The sequence below is a fragment of the Lemur catta genome, chromosome 2 (genome assembly GCF_020740605.2).
Source record: "Lemur catta isolate mLemCat1 chromosome 2, mLemCat1.pri, whole genome shotgun sequence".
Classification (NCBI taxonomy): Eukaryota; Metazoa; Chordata; class Mammalia; order Primates; family Lemuridae; genus Lemur; species Lemur catta.
Window position 1 is genome coordinate 134,826,808 of NC_059129.1, and position 24,313 is coordinate 134,851,120.

At 35.5% G+C, this 24,313-nt stretch overlaps 1 protein-coding gene across 3 annotated transcripts in view; it reads left to right on the plus strand.

Annotated features, from left to right (window-relative positions):
* ESR1 (estrogen receptor 1) overlaps positions 1-24,313 on the plus strand; it is a 343,123-nt gene that overhangs the window by 268,087 nt on the left and 50,723 nt on the right. For all 3 annotated transcript variants that reach the window (XM_045544589.1, XM_045544588.1, XM_045544590.1), the window contains one exon: positions 8,862-9,000. In XM_045544589.1, coding sequence (XP_045400545.1) covers positions 8,862-9,000 — 139 coding nt within the window. The remainder of the gene's footprint in view (positions 1-8,861; positions 9,001-24,313) is intronic.

The window sequence follows — 24,313 nt, forward strand, 5'->3', positions numbered from 1 at the left end:
GTTAATACAATTGCCTTTATTGAATAAAAATAAAAGACTAGTTTATCTTCAAGCTGTGATATAGCAGAGTTAAGATCTATTCTGTCCCTCCCAGGAGGATTTTGATATGAAAGAGTACAAAATTTCTTAATACCTGTATAGAATAACTGTAGCCAACATAAGAAGTAATAGAATTGTTTATCTGGGGCTTGAGGGGGTTGGATTTTTCGTGTGTGTTTGGAAAATTGGGGAGCCAGGAGACACTCTTAAATCCATCAGCTTCTCCAGAACTCTTCTCAAATGCTTATCGTCATGACAACCATTGCTACATAAACCAAGGCTCCGAGTGTAATACAGATGGGACTGGTAACAAGGTAGAGTTGCCATCTGTTTGTTTTCTCTGAGGGACATTTTTTTTTTCTTGATCCCCAAGTCAGATCCTCAAATAAGTCTTGACTTATTTTTCATTCTGGAGTGAGACAGAGCTGTGAGAGTAATTCTTTTTTCCTGATGATTTACTTCCTCGATCTGTCATCACATAACTTACTTTTTGTTAAATGGAGGGAAAAAATGGATACGTGTGTGTGTGTGCGCGCGCATGCGAAAACAAATATACATATTTTAATGACTTACTTATCTACTTTGCAAGTTGGATACCTTATAATTCAATACTACAGTCAAAAGCGAGGTCCAGACAAAATAGTAGGACAATAATTTTCTCACAAAACAGGTGAAATTGTTATTGCTTTTGAACATTGTATTAATACCTATGTTTCTTGATGGGCCACATGCAGTCTGTAAGAAACTCTGCTGTTCTTAGAGCCAACAAAAAGGAACATAGTGGTTCTTTAGGAGAGGGAAACCTTTCGTACTAAATTTGGAGAGAAATTTGCCAAATAAATGAATGCTTACTTGAGGGACACTGCCCAATACCTTCATCCTCCCTTTTGCAAAGATGCAATGACATTTTCTCATATCAACTTTGTACAAAAACTGAGGATAAAATTTTTCCAAGGAACATATTCAGTATTTCACATGTTCCTATATGCTGTGATCAGAATTTAGACATATCTAGCCTTTGAACAAAAAGAATATGTGTATCTAGCCATTGAAAGGTATATGGTAAACTAAATTTGTAAAGGTTAAAGAATTTCATGAAATTTGTATTTGAAGTCAAGAATAATTTCCTTCTTTGTATTATAATTAGTTTATATATGCTACAGTCTATAATTCTGAACCTTCTAAGCCTGAGGGGTTTTACAATATAGATCCATTTTTCTGTTTACACAGAGAAGTTCTATAATTACCTCTCTAGATCAGAGGTAATTTATTTCCATACACTATTTTTATGTCTTGTATGTTGATATGTAAACATAATCAAATACCAGTGGATGAGTAAGATGTAACCGCAATATATAGCACACAGAAATGCACGCAGGTTGACTAAATAGTAAACATGGGTTGATCTCCAGAGCAGGGAAAAATTGCTAGAAAAATTTTGAAGTGGAATCTGAATACAATTCTGTGTTTAATTCTAACAATTTTTCAAAGGAGCATTCTAAGCAATATGGTCCCTTCAATATAGTTCTGGAGTGGGGTTTAAACCCTAGCAGCAGTTGGGCAAACTTGAAACCAGTTTTGTCTTTAGATTTCCCTTCCTAGAGAGTAGCCTACAGTGAGACCTTGTCAGAGAAAAAAAAGACAGTCTTCAACATTTAGTTTATACCTCACGTATGCATTGCAAGAGAGAGGTCCAGGAAAAAAAAATTCTCAGGCCCCCTGCTGGTTTTTGTCTTTCACTTAGATAAAAATGAGGAGGAAGTGGAATTACCACGAACAATACTGTTGACTTATAGTTTGGGTGTGCCATAGAAACATCACCTGTGAATGTGTTTGTGTAAAAATAATTGTCAGAGTGAGATGTGTTAAGTTCTGCTGCAGTGTTCTGAAGGAATTGGTAATGGTGTCACAAAAATCTTCATTATATTATGTAAAGTAATACATGATTCAGTTGTATAGTTCAGTTGCATGGTCAAGGTTGGAAACTTTTTATAGATTTATATAGAAAATCGTGACTTTTAGCATCCGTAATTCTTTCAAGATATGATCATGTTAATATGGGGTATTTGAGGCATGCACCATTCATTTTAAGAAGCAGTACCTTTGTTTATTTTAAAACCTCTGGATTGAATTCTTTCATTTGTACTCAAATTATCAAATTAATTGGCTTTCAAGTATGCTGAAAGTGACATAGGTTAATAATACCAAATTTGTCACATTTGGTTTTTCACTTACCATGTTATTGTTTAGCATTTGCCTGAAGAACACCATTTAGTTTCCCAAGGCAAGTAGTCACCACAGGGAGAGCTTTGTCTGTCTATCCCAAAGCACATAAGGAGCAGCAAACATGGTGTGGCTGGCTGCTGGGTTCAGTAGAAAACCTTCAACCGTTTCCAACTGGGGGTGTACAAAGACAGCTGCATTCTGGAGATGCTAAACATCTTGAAATGCTCTGGGTGCAATAAAACCCCAAACATGCTTTCTTTTCTCATTTTTTTTTGCATATGTATTTTAGGCAAAATATAATCCACATGCCCTTGTTCCCTCCACTTTTGAATCATAAGATATGTTGTTTTGTAAGGGCTGTTTGAGCTCCAGGAAGTCTTTTATCCTTTTTTATTAGGTTTTTAAAAATACATAAATAAAAAGAAAAAATAAACAGAAAATACAACATGACATCATGAATTAGGGCAAACACAAAATGCCCAATTTAAGTTTGAAGTTGTAAGTCTAAAATATTTTAAAACAAAACATTTCTTTTGGTGTTTTGCAAAATTAGTGTTCCCTTCTATTGAGCAGAAGTTGTAGCCTGTCAGGAGGAAGTAGGGAAGAGAACTTACATTTATTGAGTAGCTACTCTGGTTCTCTAGGACATCTGGTAACCCCTTAATTTTTACAATAACCCGAAGTGGTAGGTCAGTCCATCCTCATTTTACTGATGGGAAGTGCTTTCAGAGATCTTAAGTAATCTGTGGCTATAGGCCATAAGAAGAATTACAAGCCAGGTCTTCTTGACTTTTCAGCTCTTATTATTTATGTTACTTCTGCCCTCATTCTGTTGGGGAATGGGGGGGGTACCCTCCAGATAATCAGAAAGTCCCATGTTGGGACGTGACTTGGAAATAGCAAGTTACCAGGGCTGAAGATGAGGGCTATTGGAGCCTCAAGAAAGAGAAAGTCAGCTTGGTGTTGGCAAGGTGGACATCTAGTATGGCGGCTGTGGAAGAGCACTGGACAGGCGATTTGTTATGGAGCTTGGTCAGGTAGGGGCTGTTCATGCTTCTTTTACTATAGCGCAGGAAAGCCAGAATCCACAGTGATGGTGATGTCGGGCTGGCTCAAGAGAAAGCCTGTGCTCTTGCACTGGGATCCACAGTATTTCAAAACAAGTGATTATTTAATCTATTACTATTTATTATGGGGATGTATGTTGCATTTATTTTATTTTCTAACAGTAGTACATATTTGGTAACAGTGTACATGGCATTATTTAAGTGGAAAACTCATTTCTTAAAAAATGAGTTTTCAATGCATGTACTGTTACAGAGACATCTTAAAATGTTAAATAATGGCAATCACAGTTTTACTGGATCTCTCTATAATAGAACTACATATTAGAGGGAGTGCAAAAATTTTTTTGGAGGGAAGGAAGGTCATATTCATCTATACCATGGGTCTGTGATCTATGGTGTGGCATTAAGTTACTATTTTCTGGAGAATAAATTACAAAATCTAGGACATGAAGACTTCTTGGCATTTGAACAGGGGTCTAGACTCTTCTAATACTGTCTGTTCGGTAGGTTTTCTCCCAGAAATCACAAGTTTTGTGCACTTGTAGCCATCATTGTGGTATAATCTCACTTCCGTAATTTCTCATTTTTTACCTTACTCTACTCTTGCACTGAGTCCTTGACATCGAAAGAAAAAGAAATGAATTATTCAACTCTTCTTCTATTGAGTAATAAGGCAATACAGAAGAAATGCAACAAGCAATTTCATAAGTGACATTTTGGAGAACATTGGGGTCATCATATGACTGAGAACATGATTACTTTTTTTGAAGGTCAGGAACCCAGTATTTTTTCCAGCAAATTTACCGAAGGAACCAACCACCTGGCTCCTAGTTTTGTAGATCACACTCCGCAGGGAAACGTTGCTTTTTTGCTTTCACAGTTTCTATTTTGCTTTGTATCTCCATAGATTGTATCCCATGGAAGTAAGAATATAATGACTGTAGTGCTTAATATTTTTTATGTCGATACTGAAGAGCCACTCTGATTTATCTTTTACTGCAAGGCATCATGGAACTTTACAAGCATTCAGATTATATTAGTCATTTTTCCTAAGGATGTCTGCACACTTTTCAACATCATTTCTGAGAGCCTTGCCACACCCTGAGGTTTTAAGGATCTCTTTGTGTGCCAAGCAAATTAGGCAATTTGTAGATAGTCCCTAGCAGAGCAGAGTGGAGAAAAGGGCTCAGGATCTCACGAGGCCCAAGGCAGGGAGATGGACATGCCATGAGCTCCTTTCACAGTCAAAACTAAGTTTACCTATCTTGAAGGAAAAACAGGTACTGTATAATGGAAGGCAGAAATCAGCAATGCCTGTACTTGGTGATGAAGCTAGAAATAATGAGCTGGTTTATATATGGGGAGGTATTTTTTTCTATGAAAGAGGCCTTCTTCAACTTCATTAACTGCAACACTGCCCACTGAGGGGTGGGGAGTAGGACTTGAGATATTGCTGTCTGTTTCCAGTATATCCTTTCTAGATACTCTGTTATTAGACCCGTGAATCCAGACCAGAGAAAAAGACCCATGTTTGCTTTTATAAAAATTTTATTGTATAAAATGAGATTTCTGAGCATCTGATTTCACCTATTCTCAACAAACTATTGTTACTACTTTTCCAGGATGCATTCTGTCCCTCTGGTGTGGAGTCCGTGGGCCTAGAGCCCCCTTGTCATTAAAATGGCAGTCTTCAAGTGATGGGGGGGATGAGTCAACTCTCACTGTGCCACCTGTGAGCATATCTGCCATTGATTCTTCTATTCATATCCCGTAGCAGCTGCTAAGCTCCCATCTTCTCATTGGTGACACTGTCAAGTGTTCAACAGAGAGTGGAATATACTTTTTGAATGCCTCTGATTTATTCTAGGAGATTCATTTGGAATTGCATATTAGAACATTCTGGATGTTTACAAGGAAAATAAGCAAAGGAATTGAAACTTGATGTCTAAACATAGTTGGCCCTATCTAATTTTGTTTGGGATTTATGACATTATTTGTGCCCATTGGCTGTGAACTAAACGTATTCATGGATATTTATTCCATACCAAAAGGGTGTTTAGCTCCTGTATGGTGAAAATAATATCAAAACCAGTCTATTGGAAGAAAGGACACACTCCATCCAATAACTTTCTTTGGTAGTCCTCACATTCACTGAGAAAGTTAATTGGCAATCTTTTCTGCACTACCCTGACCCAGGAACTTGCAGAGGACACTGTGCAGTAGATGTAATAACCCTGGTCTGCAGGCAATATGCACAGCTGGGAAAGATAATTAAATAAGCTCTTTTTGAGAGATCTACAACATTTCAACAGAAGGATCGAGCAATCCTGCTGGCCTCCAACTGAAAACTATTACTAACGGACCTACTTCAGACAGATTTCATAATCACCCTACTGATGTGATACAAATGGTTATGGGGAGCTTCCTCACCTCCCAAAAGAGCACTAAAACTGTCAAATCTCAATTGCACTGAAATTTTAAAGTGAGAATTAAAAAGTATAATTCCGTTTAATGTGTTTGCCACCAGAAAGCAGACCTTTGGTTTTCCAAAATTGACTGGTTATATGGCTGAACTCCCGAGACATCCCCAGATATGATGCTGTATAATTTTTTAAGGTTTATGTAGACTATTGAATAATCTGGGGTAGGCTTCATCATGGGTGACGATATTACATGATTACATTTTTACTACATAAAACAGTGAATATCATGAGAAGAGAGAAAAAGACTCACTTTTGAATGTTAACATTTCCGAAAGTGAATTTAATTTACAGTGTAAGTATATGTTACTGTTATGAGACTTCATCCAAAAGATTGGGGTGAGATCTCAGAGAATTTAAACTGCTGTGAGGGCTATCATTTTACGTACTGCTCACTGGGTTTGGTTTATCCTCTTAGTCACCCATTGGGTGCTGAGAAAGAGAAGCACTTAATGCTGCATCAGCCTTTTCTCCTTGAGCAAGGCTAGTGCATCTTGACCCAGTTCACTCTGTAGGTAAATAGCTGCACATGGTAGATACACCTGATCCCTTTTCCCCCAGGGGATCTGAAACCAAATCATTGCTTTTTAATTTCACTTTTTAATCTTTTAGTTTTGCTTATGAACAAAGCCACTTTTTTATTCTTCCAGATGCAAGTTCTTTTTTACATGATTGTGGAATCCACTCTTTCCAAGGAAAAGACCCTACTCCAATAAAGGCTACATCATCATGGGCCTTGGCATGGCTGTGTGATGTAGTGGAAGATGCAATATATTTAGACTTTTTTAAAAAGCAAAATTTGATGGAATCATACATTTTGTGACTCAAATGAATACAAAGTCTAGCAGGATTTACAGGTACATGAATGATTAACTTGAATATAGTGTAGCAAAATGATCTGTTAGAAAACATATGAAAAGATGCTCAGCATTATTAGTCATTAGAAAAATGCAGATTAAGATCCCATACCTCTGTACATCTGTTAAAATGTCTAATGTTAAAAAGACTGACCATACCAAGTATTGGTGAGGATATAGAGCAACTGGTACTCTCATATATTGCTGGTATGTATGTAAAATGGTAAACCCTTTTTGAAAACAGTTTGACAGTTTCTCAAAAAACATACACCTATCATATGATGCAGATATCCTACTCTTAAATATTTAACCAAGAGAAATGAAAGCATATATCCATACAATAATTTGTACATGGATTACTTATAGCAGCTTTATTTGTAATAGCCAAAAATTGGAAACCCAGATGTCCAATGAAAGGATAAACAAAGTGTATTTATTTATTGGATATATCCATATGATAGAATACTACTCAGCAATAAAAAGAATCAACTATTTATACATGCAACATGGGTAAGTCTTAAAATAATTATGCTGAGTAAAAAAAAGTCAGACAAAAACGTAAGACTATTAGGAACTGAATAGTATGTTAGCAGTGAGACTGCAAACGAGAAGAAGAATTATAGTTACTTCAAAGATACAGTTGATGAGGTTTTATTATGAGATGATGGCAAGAGAGGGAGCATAAACTCCGAGGTCTGTCTCTAGCTTGGGTTTCTTTAGATGGATCATCAACTGTTTGGAGATAAGGATTATGTGAAAGATGGTGCTTAAGCACATGAGAAATGATAAGCTAATAGTTTAATGCTGAGATTTTGATACCTCCAAGGCCCCCCAAGAAGAAACAGCCAGTAGGGAGACCATTCATCCTTGACTGTTTAAGGAAAACAAACTTATATTTTGGGTTTTTAATTAACACAAGTATAGATAGCTAATAAAAGTGTGATATTGATGAGAGAAAAAGAAAACAACAACAAAAAAAGGGATTCCTAGAGCCATTCTCATAGATAAGAGGAAACAAAGAGCTGAGGACAGAGAGAGGGAGAGAGAGAGAGGAGGGAAATAGAATATGGTGGGATACCTCAGGGAGGAAAAAGGACAGGAAACTGATTTGGAAGGTAGCAAGCTTTATGGGCACCTTATTTATTTAATGTCCCTGTAACTCTGGCATATCTTAATGTGTGTGGTTGGATTTATTTAGTCACCTGCTCCAAATTCTCTCATTAAGTGGAGCTCAGAAGAGGTAGTTGTCAAGTGTGTTCAAGGGGCCAGATTCTGAAGATTATATTTCTGTTTCTGCCCTTAACAGATAAATAAACTCTGTGAACATCTGTCTTCTCTGTAAAATGGGAATATATGTTCCTACTTCTTCAGGTTATTGTATTAATAAAGAAGAAAAGAATAGTGCACAGGAAACGTTTAGCATTGCTTTTGTCACATAGTAAGAGCTCAATAAACTCTTCGTCTTCTTTCTCTTCTTTTTCTTTTTCTCCTTTTCTCCTCCCTTCTTGCCTCCTTCTTCATCCTCCCTTTCCTCCTCCTCCTCATTATTTTCAAGCATCTACCATATTGTCAGTAATGATTGGAAAAAGCTTTATTCTCCTAATCAGCCATTAGGAAACAAGGGCACAGTTTTAATGGTTATTACCAGAATAATGTCACCTTTATTCATCTGACTCATTCTCTCAAGTGATCTATTTATATATGCTATTTCATTAGTCTTTATTTTACATGTTATGAAGAAAAAGAGCATGGCTTAGTGATGAAGCAAAGAAATAGAAATTTAGTGACTTTGGTGCTGACTGTGTTTCAGTTCCTGTTTAGTGTAAGGGAAGTAACTTAAATTCCTTGTACCTTAGTACCTTCAACTGAAACAGAAATGAATGACAGTCACATAGAGCTGTTAGAACTGTCTAAATAGAAAGCATAAGGGTTTTAACATTAAGTGAAGAACTTTATAGAAAGCTAAGTGGGTCGTGTAAGTTGGTATAATTCTTAATACCACATTGAAGTTCATCGACATAGCTAGGTTTAGGGAATAGTTGCTTGACTTCCCTGTAAAGTGTGTTTCTATTACACTTTACTCCGTGCAACAGAAGATAGACCTTACCAGTTTAAATCCCTGGTTGCATTCATTTCAGCAGTAATGAATACTTTTCATTTTAAATAAGCAGGTTTTTCTTATCTTATTTCAGGCTTTGTGGATTTGACCCTCCACGATCAGGTCCACCTTCTGGAATGTGCCTGGCTGGAGATCCTGATGATTGGTCTTGTCTGGCGCTCCATGGAGCACCCAGGGAAGCTCCTGTTTGCTCCTAACTTGCTCTTGGACAGGTGAGTCACCTGGCTATAGCCTGGGAGAAGCATATTCTCCTTCATAGTCACCAGTCTGTTCATGATGCTATTTTATTCAGTACTCTGTGAAGCTTCAGATAACTTTATGAGGTATGTTTACTTTACAAATGAGTGCACTCGGGTGATGAAGGCTAGTCAAGTTCACGGAAAGCTCAGGATAACTTTCTGCTAGACTCCTCCTTAGAGAAACTCTATTATTTCTAGTACATACATACACACACACACACACACACACACACACACACACACACACAACTGGGAGCTGTAAGTTTCTAACTCCACCTTCAACTTGTGTTATACAAAAAATGATGAATTACCGCCCTTTAATTATTCAATTTTTTTTTGGTTCTTGTGCATCCAAACCCACAATGCCTTTTCATTTCCTCCTCCAATTTCCCAACAGTAAAATAAGGAAATTTGACCTGAGAGTTCTGAAGGCCATTTCTAGTTCTATGAATTCATTTCATTTTTCAAATAGGTTACTCTCTTTAACATATTATACTTGAATTGTGGTTCGTATTCTTTATTCTTTTCAGTCATCGATTAGAGTAATAGAATTTAGACATTATTCGGTAGCAGTTACTGTTGAGGACGTCGCCATCCTGCTCCAGCTGCTGTGCTAAACACTTTACTTACATCATCTCATTTAATCATCACAGCACTCCTAGGAGGCTGGAATCTTATTATCCACATTTTACCAGAAAGGAAACTAATTCCCGGAGACATCCTGCTACCTGTAAAAGCTGGGGATCTAGCTAATGCTGGAGCCAGGTTTTGAATTCAAGATCTTTCTGGCTTTAGCACACTCTGTTGCCTTCTAGCTTGATACCTGGTCTTCCCACTCTGTGTTCAGTGATGCCTCCTTTGGTTTGCTGCCATAGCTTTCTGTTTTCCAGGTATACCTTGTCTTTTGGGGCTATATAACATTTTGGCTGGGGAAGGACCATCTGCTTGTTCCTTGCAAATCTATTTTACCTGTGTTTCCAGCAGTCCAAGGCTGCCAGGTGGCCCACACTACATCCCTACAGCAAAATTTATTCACAGCAAAATTTATTCAAATGCTGGAGAATTGTACAAGGTATTGGTTACTCTTTTGCCATTTTGCATTATAATAATATGGCTTTTGAAAAATAGTTACAAGCCTGATCAAGAAGCAGATTTTACTTTCTGTAAAATATCACAGTTTCACAAAATTATTGAGAATGGCCATGAGTCTTATGCCTTAGAACTGCACTCCCAGTGTATTCTGTTGCCTTTTAGAGGATGTCCTTCCAGTGTTCCTTTCCTTTCCTGTCCTCTCCACTCCTTGTTTTTCTTGTCTTGTCATTTTTTTCTATCTCATTTCCCCTCTGTCTTCTTTTGCTTTCTTCTTTCTTTTTTTCCTTTTCACCTATCTCCTTTAAATTTGTTTTTTCTTGTCTGATAGTAGTAGTGTGATTCTTTGACAAAGTTATATCAAGTTTGCAGATGAAAATCTTAGATCGCATATGATGTTTCCTTGCTACCGACTGGAACATGTCTTCCCTGTGTAGGTTTCTGGGCATTCCTGCCGGCACTGATCTGCTCCATGATTTCCGTCCTCACCCGCATCTACCTTCCTGAGTGCACGCTTGCTGAGAACAGTCATAAAACCATTGCATTTTGAATATGAAAGAGTTTTTGACATTACCTCATGCAACGAACTCATATGACCAATGAGGTGACATTCCCATTGTGGCTAATTTTCTTTCATATCTCACACTACTATGAGTGACTAAAAGCTCTCATCTCTATCCATTTCCTACTTTTTAAGACTCCAGATTTGAAGTTTCTACTCCCTCTAGGTCAGAATTTCTCACCCTCTGCACTACTGACATTTTGGTCAGATAATTCTTTCTTGTGGGGGGCTGTGCTGTGCATTTTAGGATGTTTAGCAGCATCTCTGGACTCTACCCACTGGATGCCAGTGGCAAACCCCTGCCCAAGTTGTGAGCACCAACCAGCATGTCTCCAGACATTTCTAAATATCTCCTATGTGTGGCGGGGGATGGGTGGCAAAACTGTCCCCAACTGTGAACCACTGCTCTAGACTTTCCTACCTCAATGTCCTCTAAGTTCTTCAGATTCACCGTATCCACAACTGAATACATTATCTTTCTCATCCAGTCTGTTCCTTTCTTGCTCCTCTTGGTCTTAATGACATCAGCATTCACCTAGATGCTGGAGTGATAAAGTTTAAATTAGCTGTGAAATCCACCTCATCCCTCACTAGATTATCCAGTTAACCCTCAAGTAATCTCTGCACTATTTCTGAACCCAGATCTCCCCTTTGTCTCCGTCCTACTGTGCTGGCTTTGATCCTGGTTGTCTCTCTCCCAGATTCCTTCTTTCTCCACCACTGACTCTGTTTCTGGGGCCAGAACCCTCTTTCTTTCAGTCCGTCTCCCACAGCGGTGCCAGAGAGGACTTTCTAAGGCACAGCTATGATCATGATGCTTCCTGAATCACCTTTCATTGGCTCTCTCAGCTCTTTAGAAAGTCCTGTGTAGATTTCTTATCTTGATCATCGTGAATCACTATTACAAATGTCATAAGCACTGATATCTGCAGAGCCAGTGAGATGATGTAAATGAAGAAGGCCAGTGAGTGAGAGTCCAAGAGGGAACTGGGGATTAGGTGTCCTGGTGAGCTCTCGTCCAGGCTAAAAACACCTGGCAGCAGAATTCGGCCTGAGGGCTGTTGGTAGAACTTTGCACATTGAAGTTTCTCTCCTGTTGCTTCTGAAAGGGGCTCTGCCACTGGGGTTCCTTGTCAGAATCTTATCCATTCTTCAAGGCTCATTTCAGATGCCACTTTTCCGTAAAACCTTTCTTCAAATTCTCTCCTCTTCAGGCAGAAAGTATCCTTTCCTTTGTCTAAGTTCTCATGGTGTTTGGTTTGCACTTCTCTCAAAGTAGCATTCTCCTTCTACCATGTGTTAGTTATGATTGAATATCGTATCTTTTTACCAGCTCATAAACTTCCTGTGGTCAGGAACCAGATTTTGTTTATCTTTGTGTCATCTCCAATGTACAAAGTCTTCCATGACACCCAGTAATAATTTTTTGTTAATGACACCAGCCAGGGTCACCTCGGTAGCTTGTGGCAGAATCAGGAGAATCCACATCTTCTGATAGTCATTTCAGCTGTTATTGTCATCACATTCACCTACTTCTTGTTCATTGCTACTCATCGATTCTTGACTTACTCTTTTATAGACTTAACAAAAGTTAATACCCATCTGTTTGGGAAGGATTTTCTTAATTTCTAAATGCATTTGGCTTGTGCTTATACTCCTGCTTATACTCCACAAACCTATTATGCAACTTTTAAATTCCAAATGGAGATAAGCAAAGAGTCATATCTTTTCCATTAATCATACCTTTCTTATGAAGTAGAATCCGTAAAGTCTCACTACAAGTAAGAATATTTAGGTACATGTTAATGGTGAGGAAAGTACATAACTAATATTTATAAATAATATAAAATGTAAAAATAAAATATTCTATAATTTTAAAAATTTTCTACTTTTCTAATCATTAACATGCACATAGATATTAAATTTCAATATTATCAGATTACCCTCTTGGTGTTTGAGGATAACTGCTCCTGATGACATTGACAGGTAAATAACAGTAAAAAATATTGTGACCAGCAGCCCATTTGAAATTTTATACATGTGGGAGATGACTTTTGAGTGACAACTAAGAACACTGTTTTTTTGTTGTTGTTGTTGTTTTTTATGCCTTATGGGCAACCAACCCTTCTGATGAAAGTGCACTCTCTGATTAGCATGTCACCTTGATCTTTCCATTGCTCTTGTCTGGTCACATCGTATACAATAAACATTCTGATAATAAAATGTAGATGTCTGTAAGTTTTAAAGCTAAGTTGTTGAGAGCTGGGAGGCATAAAATGATATTAGCTTCATCTTTTTTCGTATATCTCAGGCTTTGTGACACTACCCATGAAAGGTCGGCCACCTCCATAGGCTGTTTGCATTTGCATAGAAATAGGGAAAAGAGAAATCTCTAAATCATAAGTAGCCTTGTAACCCATGGATCGCCAGTGTTGCTAACTGGAGACAGGGTTTCCCCTGTGCTGATTATAATGATGTCCTGTTCTTTCAAATCGCCTTTGCAAATCCAGGCATTTGTGCCTTACAAGGCCATCAGGGAGACAGAATTTACCCAAGTCTTTCCTTGTAATTATTCAAATGTTAGTATTGGCAAGTGGGGTTTGGTGATCATAGGAATGTTAATAAAAACTTGCTGGATTGCCATCCCACATTTATGAGTAGAGGACGTATTTCCTATCTTGTGTCCATTTAAAAAGAGTCATTGCTTGATTTACTCCCTGATGACAGCCCATGATATCTTGATTCTAGGAGTTTGTAACTTTCCTGGTAGTCATATGCTCATAGGCTAATTTTATCCCTGCCATGCTTAGCCTACCCACACTTTCCAGTTCTTCCCTGTATCCTGCTGCAGTGAGTTCCAAGCACTTAATGCAGTCATCTCTTCCTGTGAAAACCAAGGGATAAAAGTTATTATAAGGTATAAAAAAAGAACCTAGTAATTTCTCTAGGGGAGGTGTGTGCTTGTGTGTGTGTATATTTTACAAGAGGAAAAGTTAAAGATACTAAGAACGCCTGTGAAAGTAATCAGGAAATGGAGAAAACTTGTTTTCCATTCTAGCACCTAATCCTTTGGTGTGTTTTGGCACTAGAAAACACAAAATATGTCCTCCATGCCTACTAGGAATGCGTCCCTGCATTTAGTCCTGCTTGAGTGCTTATACTGGAAAAATATAGACTGAAACGGGAGCAGAAGTGTTCATCATATATGGTTCCTTGTGGGGTCTCTGCTTTTGCAAGAGTAAAATAATGTTCAAGGAAACAATGTAAATTGCCTGTTCAGTAAGACTATCCAGTTTCCAAGGGACCGTCTAATTTTGTTTTGCTGGCGCCATCCATGCTAACAAATTCTGAGAAATATTTGCGGATTTCTCAGTGAAGCCAAAGCACTCTCTTTTGACTCCTATTCACTCTCAGAGAAAAAAACTATTCATCCATTTGAAAAGCAGGGACCCATTCGACAAGCAGAATATTCCCTCTACCAAGCCTTTGGCCAGAGAGTTGTTGCTCTAACTCTTTCCATCGTTCCTGCATCAGGAGGCTCTGCCTGAAGAAAATAGTATTGGACAACAGAAAGTTCTTTTACTTGTAGGCATAAAACAGGAATAAGTTCTCTTCCTTAAGAGAAAAACAGGTTGCTGTACCAGAGAGACCATTTGCCTCTTCTACTAAATAGCAGGCTGTTTTTTAATGATAAATTCATTTTAAATAGAAAAAAAAAGTCATTTTCTAAAAACAAGAACATTCTCATTTTAGGTTGTTTATTGTAAATGTTTCAGGGAAAAACATGCAAAAAAACCAAAAACCAATGCTTCCAGCAATAGTTTTATTGGCTTTTTTTCCCATGCAAAACTTCAGGTAAATTCTTTGCAGATTTTTTTACTTGGAAGAAAAAAAAACAAAGTTCTGAAATAAGTTGATGGATTCAGAATACAATCTATCCACATGTGTTCTTTTGGGCATAAAGAGAAGGACCTCCCTTTATGTTCCTGTTCCAGAATTCTAGCCTCTGAAAAATGTGTGCAGCACTCAAGGGGAATCCCCTACGCATTATAGCAGCTGGAGGAGAAGATTGCAGGGGTGGGGCCCGGGCAGGAGACAGTTTTAGTAATACCATCAGCTTTGCTGGATTCTCCTCTTAACTTTCCGGGAGTGCTAGGGCCCTGTCTGTGCACTTTAGTATGCATGTCTTTTTGCCCCATTCACATCCCAAGAACTTTGCTCATAACGTTTTTTCACTCTACCTTATGGAATTGAGTGAAAAAAAGAAAAGAAAGGAAGCTAACGTTTATTTAACTTCTTTAATGTATATGACCCTGTTCTGGGTTATTTTCTAAACTGTATTTCATTCAGGGGATGAGAATACACATGGGAAAGAATATTGCCAGTGTATATTTTGACCCAGGGTCCCTTGATTGTTTCTAGTCCTGAGCCCTTAATTACTCAGCAGTAGGTGCCACTTGATCGATTGTTAAAAGTCTTTGGTTTAGTACCCTGACAAACCCTGGAAATATAAAACTTTAAACTGTAAAGGAGAAAATTTGAGGCCAAGAGACAGAAGACATTAGCCAAACTGCCATTATTATTGCCACTTCTTATTGTAGATGAATCAAAATACTTATCGAACTAAAAACCAACTGAAATATATATTTTAAATGGGTCAATTATAGATGAACTATGATTTGATAAGGATGTTAAACATATGCACGCACACACACACATTAAAACTTCAGGAAAAGTCAATTCAACCAACAAGACCATCCATCATGAAAGAGCTTGAAAGAGTTCTACTGGCAAAGGTAAAAAACAAAAATTCAAACTAAGGGTTCCTCCTTAAAAACAAAGCAATTAAGCAGCACTGTATTATAAAACTTGCTAAGCCACAAATCTAAATCCTTGAGAGAATTAAGCCTATAAACAGGAAGGATCCACTCAATATAAAACTGCTCCAGAGAAAAACGAATAATCCCAACCCAAAAATTAATTCTGTGTAGGAGGTTACTTTGACATTTCTTACATTTTTTACACACTATACTATTTTTTTATTTGCCATTTATTATTACTGGATTGTTTAAAGTATAATCAAAATAATATTTTTGACAGTTTAATTTTAAAATATACTAATATTATTTAAGTTACATATATTAATACTATGTAGGGACAATGAAGTAATTCCCCTCTCATACTTGCTTTTGTTATAGCTACCTCTCCATGTTGACATGGGAAAGATCCTCATTTGTTTCAATGAGTGTCATTAAAATCCAACAATCGGGAGAGACGGCCACTTTAAACTCATGTTCATTAGGACTCAATTTGATCCAGCGTAGTAGGAATTATTCAGCACCAGCATATCCACAGGGGTCGGCCTGAGACTAGCTCTTTCCATTGCTCCAGCTTCAGGAGCCCGCCTGCAGGAAATAGTGTTGGACAACAGAAATTCTTTCATGTGTAGGCCTAAACTAAAAATAAGTTCTCTTCCTTAAGAGAAAGGAAGGACAATGCAAAAAAAGAGATATGTAAGAGGCAGACCTGCCCTCGGGGAACTGAATGTTTAGTGGTAGAGTAATGTTAGTATAGAAATGAATGTAATCAGAAGTAGGACAGGATAAGCAGACCCTCACCACACCTCCCATCGTCCATGCTGGTTCATCTTCCTTCATCACTTTCTAGCAGCTATGCATACTGAGGGGAAACCGACTGCTGGTTTATGCTTGCTTTTGTATACCGATTCATTCTTGACATTTCCATGCAGGGTATTTAGTGTGACTATACTCATTATACATTTATCCTGCTTAGAAGTATACGTAATGTATATGCAACTCTCAAAGCAGGATCATTCCATATGTTGGTCCTTTGGAGGCTGGCAGGAGGGAAGCAGAGGGTGTTGGCAGAGGTTTATCAAGGTGGTTGGGCCCAGTTTACGCATCTTTGAAATACAGTATTACATATGTCAAGGTGTTAGTACTGCTTGGATATTTTCCTGTGACAACAGCTCTTAATTTTATGAATGGATAGAGGTTTGGCTTCAAAGTAAATGGAGTTAGTCTGTGTATTTCCATTCCTTATTAAAAGTTGAATTTTTTTTTTTATTATTCATGTCATGGTTAAATGCCCTTAATGGTCTTATAATTAAGTTATAATCTCTATCATGTCATTATTGACTTCTCCCTGTGGGCTCTTAATAAGAATGAAATTTCTCTTTTGATACTTTGAGAGACATTTTTAAGTCATTTAATATTCTTATTTGTTATTTTTCCTGGGTTTTCAATTTATCAAATGGAAAGGAGATGTAAAAAGCATACTGTATCTTCTTTGATTTTATACCACAGCAGAGAATCAACTTCTTAACTTGATTGCTTATTTACCACTCTGAATTGGTGCAGATACTGAGATCCATTGTGATTTTATCGTTGGAAAAGAGCATGGAACAAGCATGATAAGATGATAAGGGAAGGCTGTTTACTGCATATGCAATATACCCAGGCACTCTGCAGACTAGGTTTCTATTAATACATCAGACCCCCTGAGAAGACAAGGGTTATACATCTCCCAGTTTTGCCAAGACAAGCGTAACTGCTATGTGCAGTTGAGCCTGTGGATAGGGCCACTTTAGCCTCTGAGGAGAGCAGAGCCTGAGAGACTGCTTAGTTCAAAGTGGGTATGGTGCGGAGTTCAGGGAGGAAGATTTCCAGATTTGTGGGCTTGGCAGTTGAAAGGATGGCAATGCAGTTGATAGAGATTAAGAAGACAGAAGGAAGAGTAGATGGTGGGGAAATCTGAGGAGCTTTTCCTTATACATGTTGGGTTTAAAGTGCAGGAGGGATATCCTGAAGGGTATGCTCAGAGGGAAGTTGGAGCTCAGAAGAGAGACCAGAGTTGAAGACGAAGGATTCAAAAGTCAAAATTTTATAAGCAAATATAGCCAAAGAATCTAACTTTCATTACTAGCTCCTCCACTAGATGCTCTCTGATAATCCTATAATGACAAATTTGAATTAAGATTGGAAGGGAAGTGGATATAAGTGTGTGTGTGTTTGTATGTAGTTGTGTCTCCACTCCATACACATAAGTAACATATATAATAGTCTGCATATTGCTTTGGAGGTTACTATAATACATGTATATGTATAAACATCTTCCTTACTCCTTTTCATGACTACCTTATATTCCATTGTGTGACTATATCACAGTTTATTCAACCAATCCCTTATTGATGGGCACACAGGTTCTTTCCAATTTTACGAATAAGTCATTTTGTAATTTTCTTTTTTTAGTTTTTAAGGGTTGACTTTCCATAATTATCTTTTGCCTTTTCTTTTTCTTCAATACATTTTGAAGTACAAAATTTTTTGTTACATGGATACCTTTGCATTTCCCTAATGATTATTGATGTTGAGCATTTTTTTCATATGATCTCAAACAAATAAGCAAGAAGAAAAACAACCCTATTAAAAAGTGGGCAAAAGACATGAAAATAAGCTTTTCAAACGAAGAGAGACCAACTTCATATTTTTCTCAGCCTGTCTTTGTGATAGATTCCTAGAAGTAGGATTATTGGGTCAAAGATATGTATATACATAATTTTGCTAGATATTGGAAATTTTACCACCAATGATATTGTGTCATTGTGCTTTCCCACCAGCAATGTATAAAAGAGCCTCTTTCTCCACAGCCTCTCCAACAGAGTATGTTGTCAAACTTTTGGATTTTTGCCAATCTGATAGGTAAGAAGTATCTCAGTACGGTTTTAATTACATTTCTTTTCATTTATGAATAAAATTGAGCATCTTGTTTATGTTTAAGGGCCTTTTTATTCAATCTTGTGTGAACTGTGTATTCATATCTTTTGTCCATTTTTATACCAACTTGTCTTTTTCTTTTCTTGATATTTTAGGAGCTCTGTGTATGTTAGAGATAGATTATCTTTTCTCAATATAAATTGTTAATATCTTTTATCAGTTTCTCATTTCCCTTTGAACTGTTTTTAGAGGGTTTTTCTATGCAAAATATTTTTTATAAATTAAGCTTTATAGCAAAATATATTAACTTTTTATTTTATTGCTTCTTGATTTGGAGTCATAGGAAGGGTTTTTCTGCCCTCAAGTTATAATTATATTCACTTATACTTTCTTGTAGTACATTTTACTCTTATATTGTGGGTCCATTTGGAATGTCTCCTGATGATATACAGTATGAAATACAGATTGACCTTCATATTTTTCCAAATGGCTATTCTGTGTTCCCAATACCATTTATTAAAAAGTCAATATTTTTCAAAGGATTTGAGATATATTTTTAATTGCACACTAAATTTCTCTATAAACTTGTCTTTTCTGAAATTTTAATTATCTGCTAATGTTTATTTATTTATGAATCAATATCAAATACCCTTGTTTATAGATGTTCCAAATTGTTTTAATTATGGCCATACTATCTCCCCAATATTGCCCTTTAATTTTTCAAAGTTTTACAGGTGATTCTTCCTTGTTTCTTTTTCCATGTGACCTTTAGAATTAACTTGTTTAACTCCATAAGAAAATTTGTTGATAATTTTATTGGTATCATGTTAAATAGAAGTTGGCTTAGAGGGTATTGACATCTTTATGATGTTAAAACGTCCTATCCAAAAACAAAGTGTGTATTTCATTTGTTAAATCTTTTGTATCTTTCCTTAGTGTTGTCACGTATTCCTATATATATTTGGGACAAATTTTTAAGCTTATGTCTAGCTATTCTATATAAATATACATAATTATATTATATAAATATATAGCTATACTATATAAATATATAATATTTAAAATATATTCTATAATATGTATGTGTTATATATATAAATATTAATTTATTTATCTATATATATTTTTTGCTATCACAAATGGGGGCTTTTCTTCCATTATATCATTCTTGACTGGTTATTCTCTACGTTGGTAGGTAACTGATTTTTGCATGTTATTGTTATAGACTACTACTTTACTAAACTCTTATTGTTTACTGTAGTTTCTTTTATTAATTCCCATGGGGTTTCCTAGTACACAATTATATCATCTACAAATAGGGATTGTCTTACTTCTTTCTTTCTATCTCCAAGCACCTAAATTTTTTTCTTATCTAATAGAGTGAATAAACCTCTAACATATTGTAAAAATAGTGGCAGCAATGGGTACCGTTTCCTTATTACTATATATTCATGTTACAAAAGTACCTGGGTGTTTCTGTATTATCAAGTGCTTTTATTAAGAATGAAGGTTATTGTCATTTGGCATCAAAATTCATAAGAAAGTTTGGTGTGAAATTTTTTCTTTGAGTAGTCTTTATAAAGTTTTTGTTAATCGGTATTACACAGGCATTACAAAAATAGTGTGAAATTATTTGATTTTTAAAATTTAAAGTATTACAAAAATTCCCTTTTGAAACCATCTGGACCTGGTGACTTCTTACAGGGGAGCTCTCTGGAAACTTTATTTCTTTTGTAGTAATTGATGTTTTTAGATTTTTCTATCCCTTCTGGAGCCAGTTTTTGTATATCAAATCCTATAGTTATCCATTTCATCTGGGTTTTTTAATTTATGTCATTCAGTTGAACAAATCATTTCTGATGATTTTTTAAAAAATGTTCTCTGGTTTGATGGTTACTTCCACCTTATAATTTATTTCGTGTATTTATTCTTCTCTTAGAAAACTTAGATGGCTAGTGGTTTCTCTATTTTGTTGATTCTTTTCCCAAAGAACTAACTTAAATTTTTAACTTAGTTCTACTAGTTTTCTGCTTTCTAATTCATGTAGTTATATTTTTAGCTTTATTAAGTCCTTCCGTCTGCTGGCAGTTAACTTTTTAGTTCATTCTCTAGGTTTTTGAGTTGATATTTCATTTATTTATTTTCATTTCATAATACAGATAATTAATGCTCAGAATATTCTCCAAGCAATGCTTTAGCTATGACTGATAGATGCTGATATATCTTACTTTCATTATCATTATTTCCTAAAAATTTAGCAATTTCACATTTTACTTTCTTTTTTATTCAAGAGTAGTTTAATAGTTTAATTTGCAAGTCAGAAGGGTATGTTTTAGTTTTTGTTTTATTATTAATAAATACTTTTTGCTTTGGATCAGAGAATACTGCTTGTATTTCAATTATTTTTGGAATTTATTAAATTTTTCTTTGTAGCCTAGTATAATTTTAGCTTTTTAAAATGATCCTTATACATTTGAAATGAAGGTTTACTTACTTTCATTAAGATAGAAGGTAAAATATTATCTGCCTGTGTCTATTTATCTTCTTATAACCTATAATTTCTGCTTAATGAAAATTTATGATCTGTTATCTACTGCATAAGTATTTATATTTCTTTACTTCTATTATACGCACTATAGTTTTTTGTGTTATAAAGTTTTTGATTCATTTAATCTTGGAGGATTGAATTTTATCCCATCTAATATCAAGATCATGATCCCTGGTTCCTTTTTACTTTCACTTATTTAATACATCGTTCCCCATTCTTTATTTTAAACCTCAGAATAACTTTGCTGTAGTTCTCTATTTTATATGGTCTACAATTGGATTTTACTTCATTAGCCAATCTGAAAAAATTTTAATAGGTAAATTAATTCAATTGTATGTTTGATTCAAGTTCTGTTATATTGTTTTCTATTTCCTGTATATCAAATGGTCTTTTTTCTCTGCTATTTATTTATTGACTTACTGAATTTCTTTTGTTTTTAGATATTTTGTATTTTTGTTCTGGTTGTTAGGTTTATGTATACTTAATCAACTCTTTCTTTAGAAACTGTTCCTATCCTACTCTGAGTGGTAGTGACATTAGCTAGTACCTTATTGTTTGCTGACCACCCTCCTCCAATTTCAGCCACTAGTATTATCTTAGCGGTAAACTTTGTAGTATTAAATCTACTTAAGCTTTGACTACTTGGTTTGTCTGAACCAAACGATATCAATTTACTTCCAGCAAACCCCTATGAGGTAATTGTCAGCTAATAATAATTTCCATGACTATTCTTTTCTCATCTTATTTTTATTACTTATATTTTTATACATTGTTAGAACTTATAATACTTACATTCTTTTTTCTGTCACCCCATCCCCCATTTTTATTGTTAACTCTATCATTAAATAGATTTAATGTCTACCTTCATTCAGACCATATGCTGGTGATTCTGTCTCTCTCTCTCTCTCTTTTTTTTTGGTTGTCTGGAGCTTTTTTCAGGAAGAGCTCATGAGAATACTTTTTTCTTTGGTTGAAAAATATTCATAATACTTTTCTCTGTCCTTTATGCTGCAAAGTTTGGCTGCATACAAAATCTTTGGTTCATATTTTTTCTTAAGTATTTTTAAGTGATTGCTTCATTGTTTTGTAGTGTAAAATGTTGCTGCCAAGGAGCTGGATGGCAGTCTGATTTTCTTTCCCTTATTAGTGATTTGAACTTTCTGTCGGAATGTCCCATCTTTTTTTTTTTTTTTACCTAAACTTAAATTGCAATAATTTTATTAAGATATGTCTCTGTGTTGACCATTTTAGGTCCCTTTTCCTAGGTATATGGTATTTCTTTTCAGTATGCCGATTGAAATCTTCTTTTACTTGTGACTTTCTTGATTTATAGTTTTAAATAATTGTCTTGCCACATTGCTTTGATTTTCTTCTTCAGAGGCCCATTGATACATACAAAGGATACCCTTGACCTTTTTCTACATGACTTTCTCTTAAATCCTTTTGTTCTTTCGCATTACTCTTTATCTTCCCACCCTTTTCTCCCCTCACTATGCCGTCCATAGTCGATGCGCTATGTCCTGCACAATTTAGTCTATATTCTGAATGTTTTTCCTTCTTTTGATATTTATTCCTTAAGTGTCCCATCTCTTGTTTTATTTTCTTCTATTGCCTGACCATATCATTTCTGAGTTTTCTATTTCTGAAGTGTGCAACTAACTCTCTTTGAAAGCTTTGACCATTTTCTTCAGTACTTTTAATTCATTCTGAAATAATTGGGCTACAGTTTTCATCTGCCTTGTGGACAGCAGTACCAGGAATTGCTGAATTGTCAAAGCAGGCCTACATGAATCACTGATTTAGCTATATCAAGTTTTTACTAACAACCGGCAAAGAACACAAGCTAGAAAGGGATACAAACAAACAGCATCATCCATCATTGAAAGGACTCTGAACCATCACATGGAGATTCCAAAGGATTCTTCTTTGTTGCAATGTGTTTTGATTTTTGGAGTGATAGATGATTGCTAACTATGTATATGGCATAAATTTGCTTAGAGTAAGCCAAGGGTTTGATACTCAGTTTTTATATTTTATGGTCGTGAGATAGAAAGCCTTCAAGATTATTTTCCATTTTCTAGCAGCTGCATCCCATAAAATAAAAAATTCCAGGGTTTTTTTTAACCCTGAGCAATTTAGACAGAGATTCTTAGATAAGAACTTCCTTTGTTATTGTTCAACCCCATCAAATGCTTATAAGAAGGTCAAGTTAATCAATACACAAAAAGCAAATATATTTACATCAGAAACAAAAAACATAAAACATTATAAATATATATATAATTATATATACTTTAATGTATAATTATATATACTTTATAGTAGCAATCAAAACTACAATGTATTTTGGAATAAATTTAATAGAGAAATTGCAGGAGCTTTATAGGAACAAGTATAGACCTCTGTTGAAAGAGGTCATGAAACATTAAAAAGAAAGCTATATCATGTTTATGGCTAGCAAGATTCGTGATTGCAAATATACCAGTTCTCTACAAATTGGTCTATAAATTCAGTGCATTTCCAATCAAAATCTGTAGCTCATCTAAAATTTATATGGAAAAGAGAAAGTACCAAGATAGCCAAATGCTTGTGAAGACTAAAATTAAGGTTGGGAGATGGGCAAAAAATTATAATGCAGTTATAAAATCATAAAGCTATAATAATTAATACAATATGGTATTGGCATAGAAATAAGCACATTAACTAAAGAAATAGAAGAGTCTGGAAACCAGCCCTTACATTATGAAAAACTGACTTTTGTCAGAGTAAGTGTTGAGATTGCAAGGGAAAGGAGAAACTAGTAAGTTAATGGTGCTGAGACAATTGGTTATCTACACACAAAAAATATCTGATTCTACTTTAGACCATGTGAAAAAATTAATTCCGTAAGAATGAAGGACTTCATTGAGATGCCTAACTAAAACTTTTGCCAGAAAATAAAAGAAAATACCTATCTCAGGGTTGGGAATTATGTCTTAAGGCAGAAAAAGTATTAACCATAAAAGAAATATTGATAAAGTAGATCTCCTTCAAATTAACAACTTTCATAAAAAATAGGTTGCAGGAGAGATGGGTATTTGTTTTTATGATGGTTTATGAAACATAGGGTGTATATTATCAAAATTGTTTTGTAGGAATCTAATATTACCCTAAAAATATACAAAGGAAAGAGAAAACCACATACACAGCTCGTAATGGCATTCCCTTTAGAGCCATCATCAACTAAGTCAGAAACCTGCACCACTTTTAAGTTTTCTGAAATGTGAATTGAAAATACTTGTGGAGGGCCCTCATAGATGCATTTGGAAATGGTATGTTCTGGAAAATGGAATTGAAATGTTTTAGTAAGAG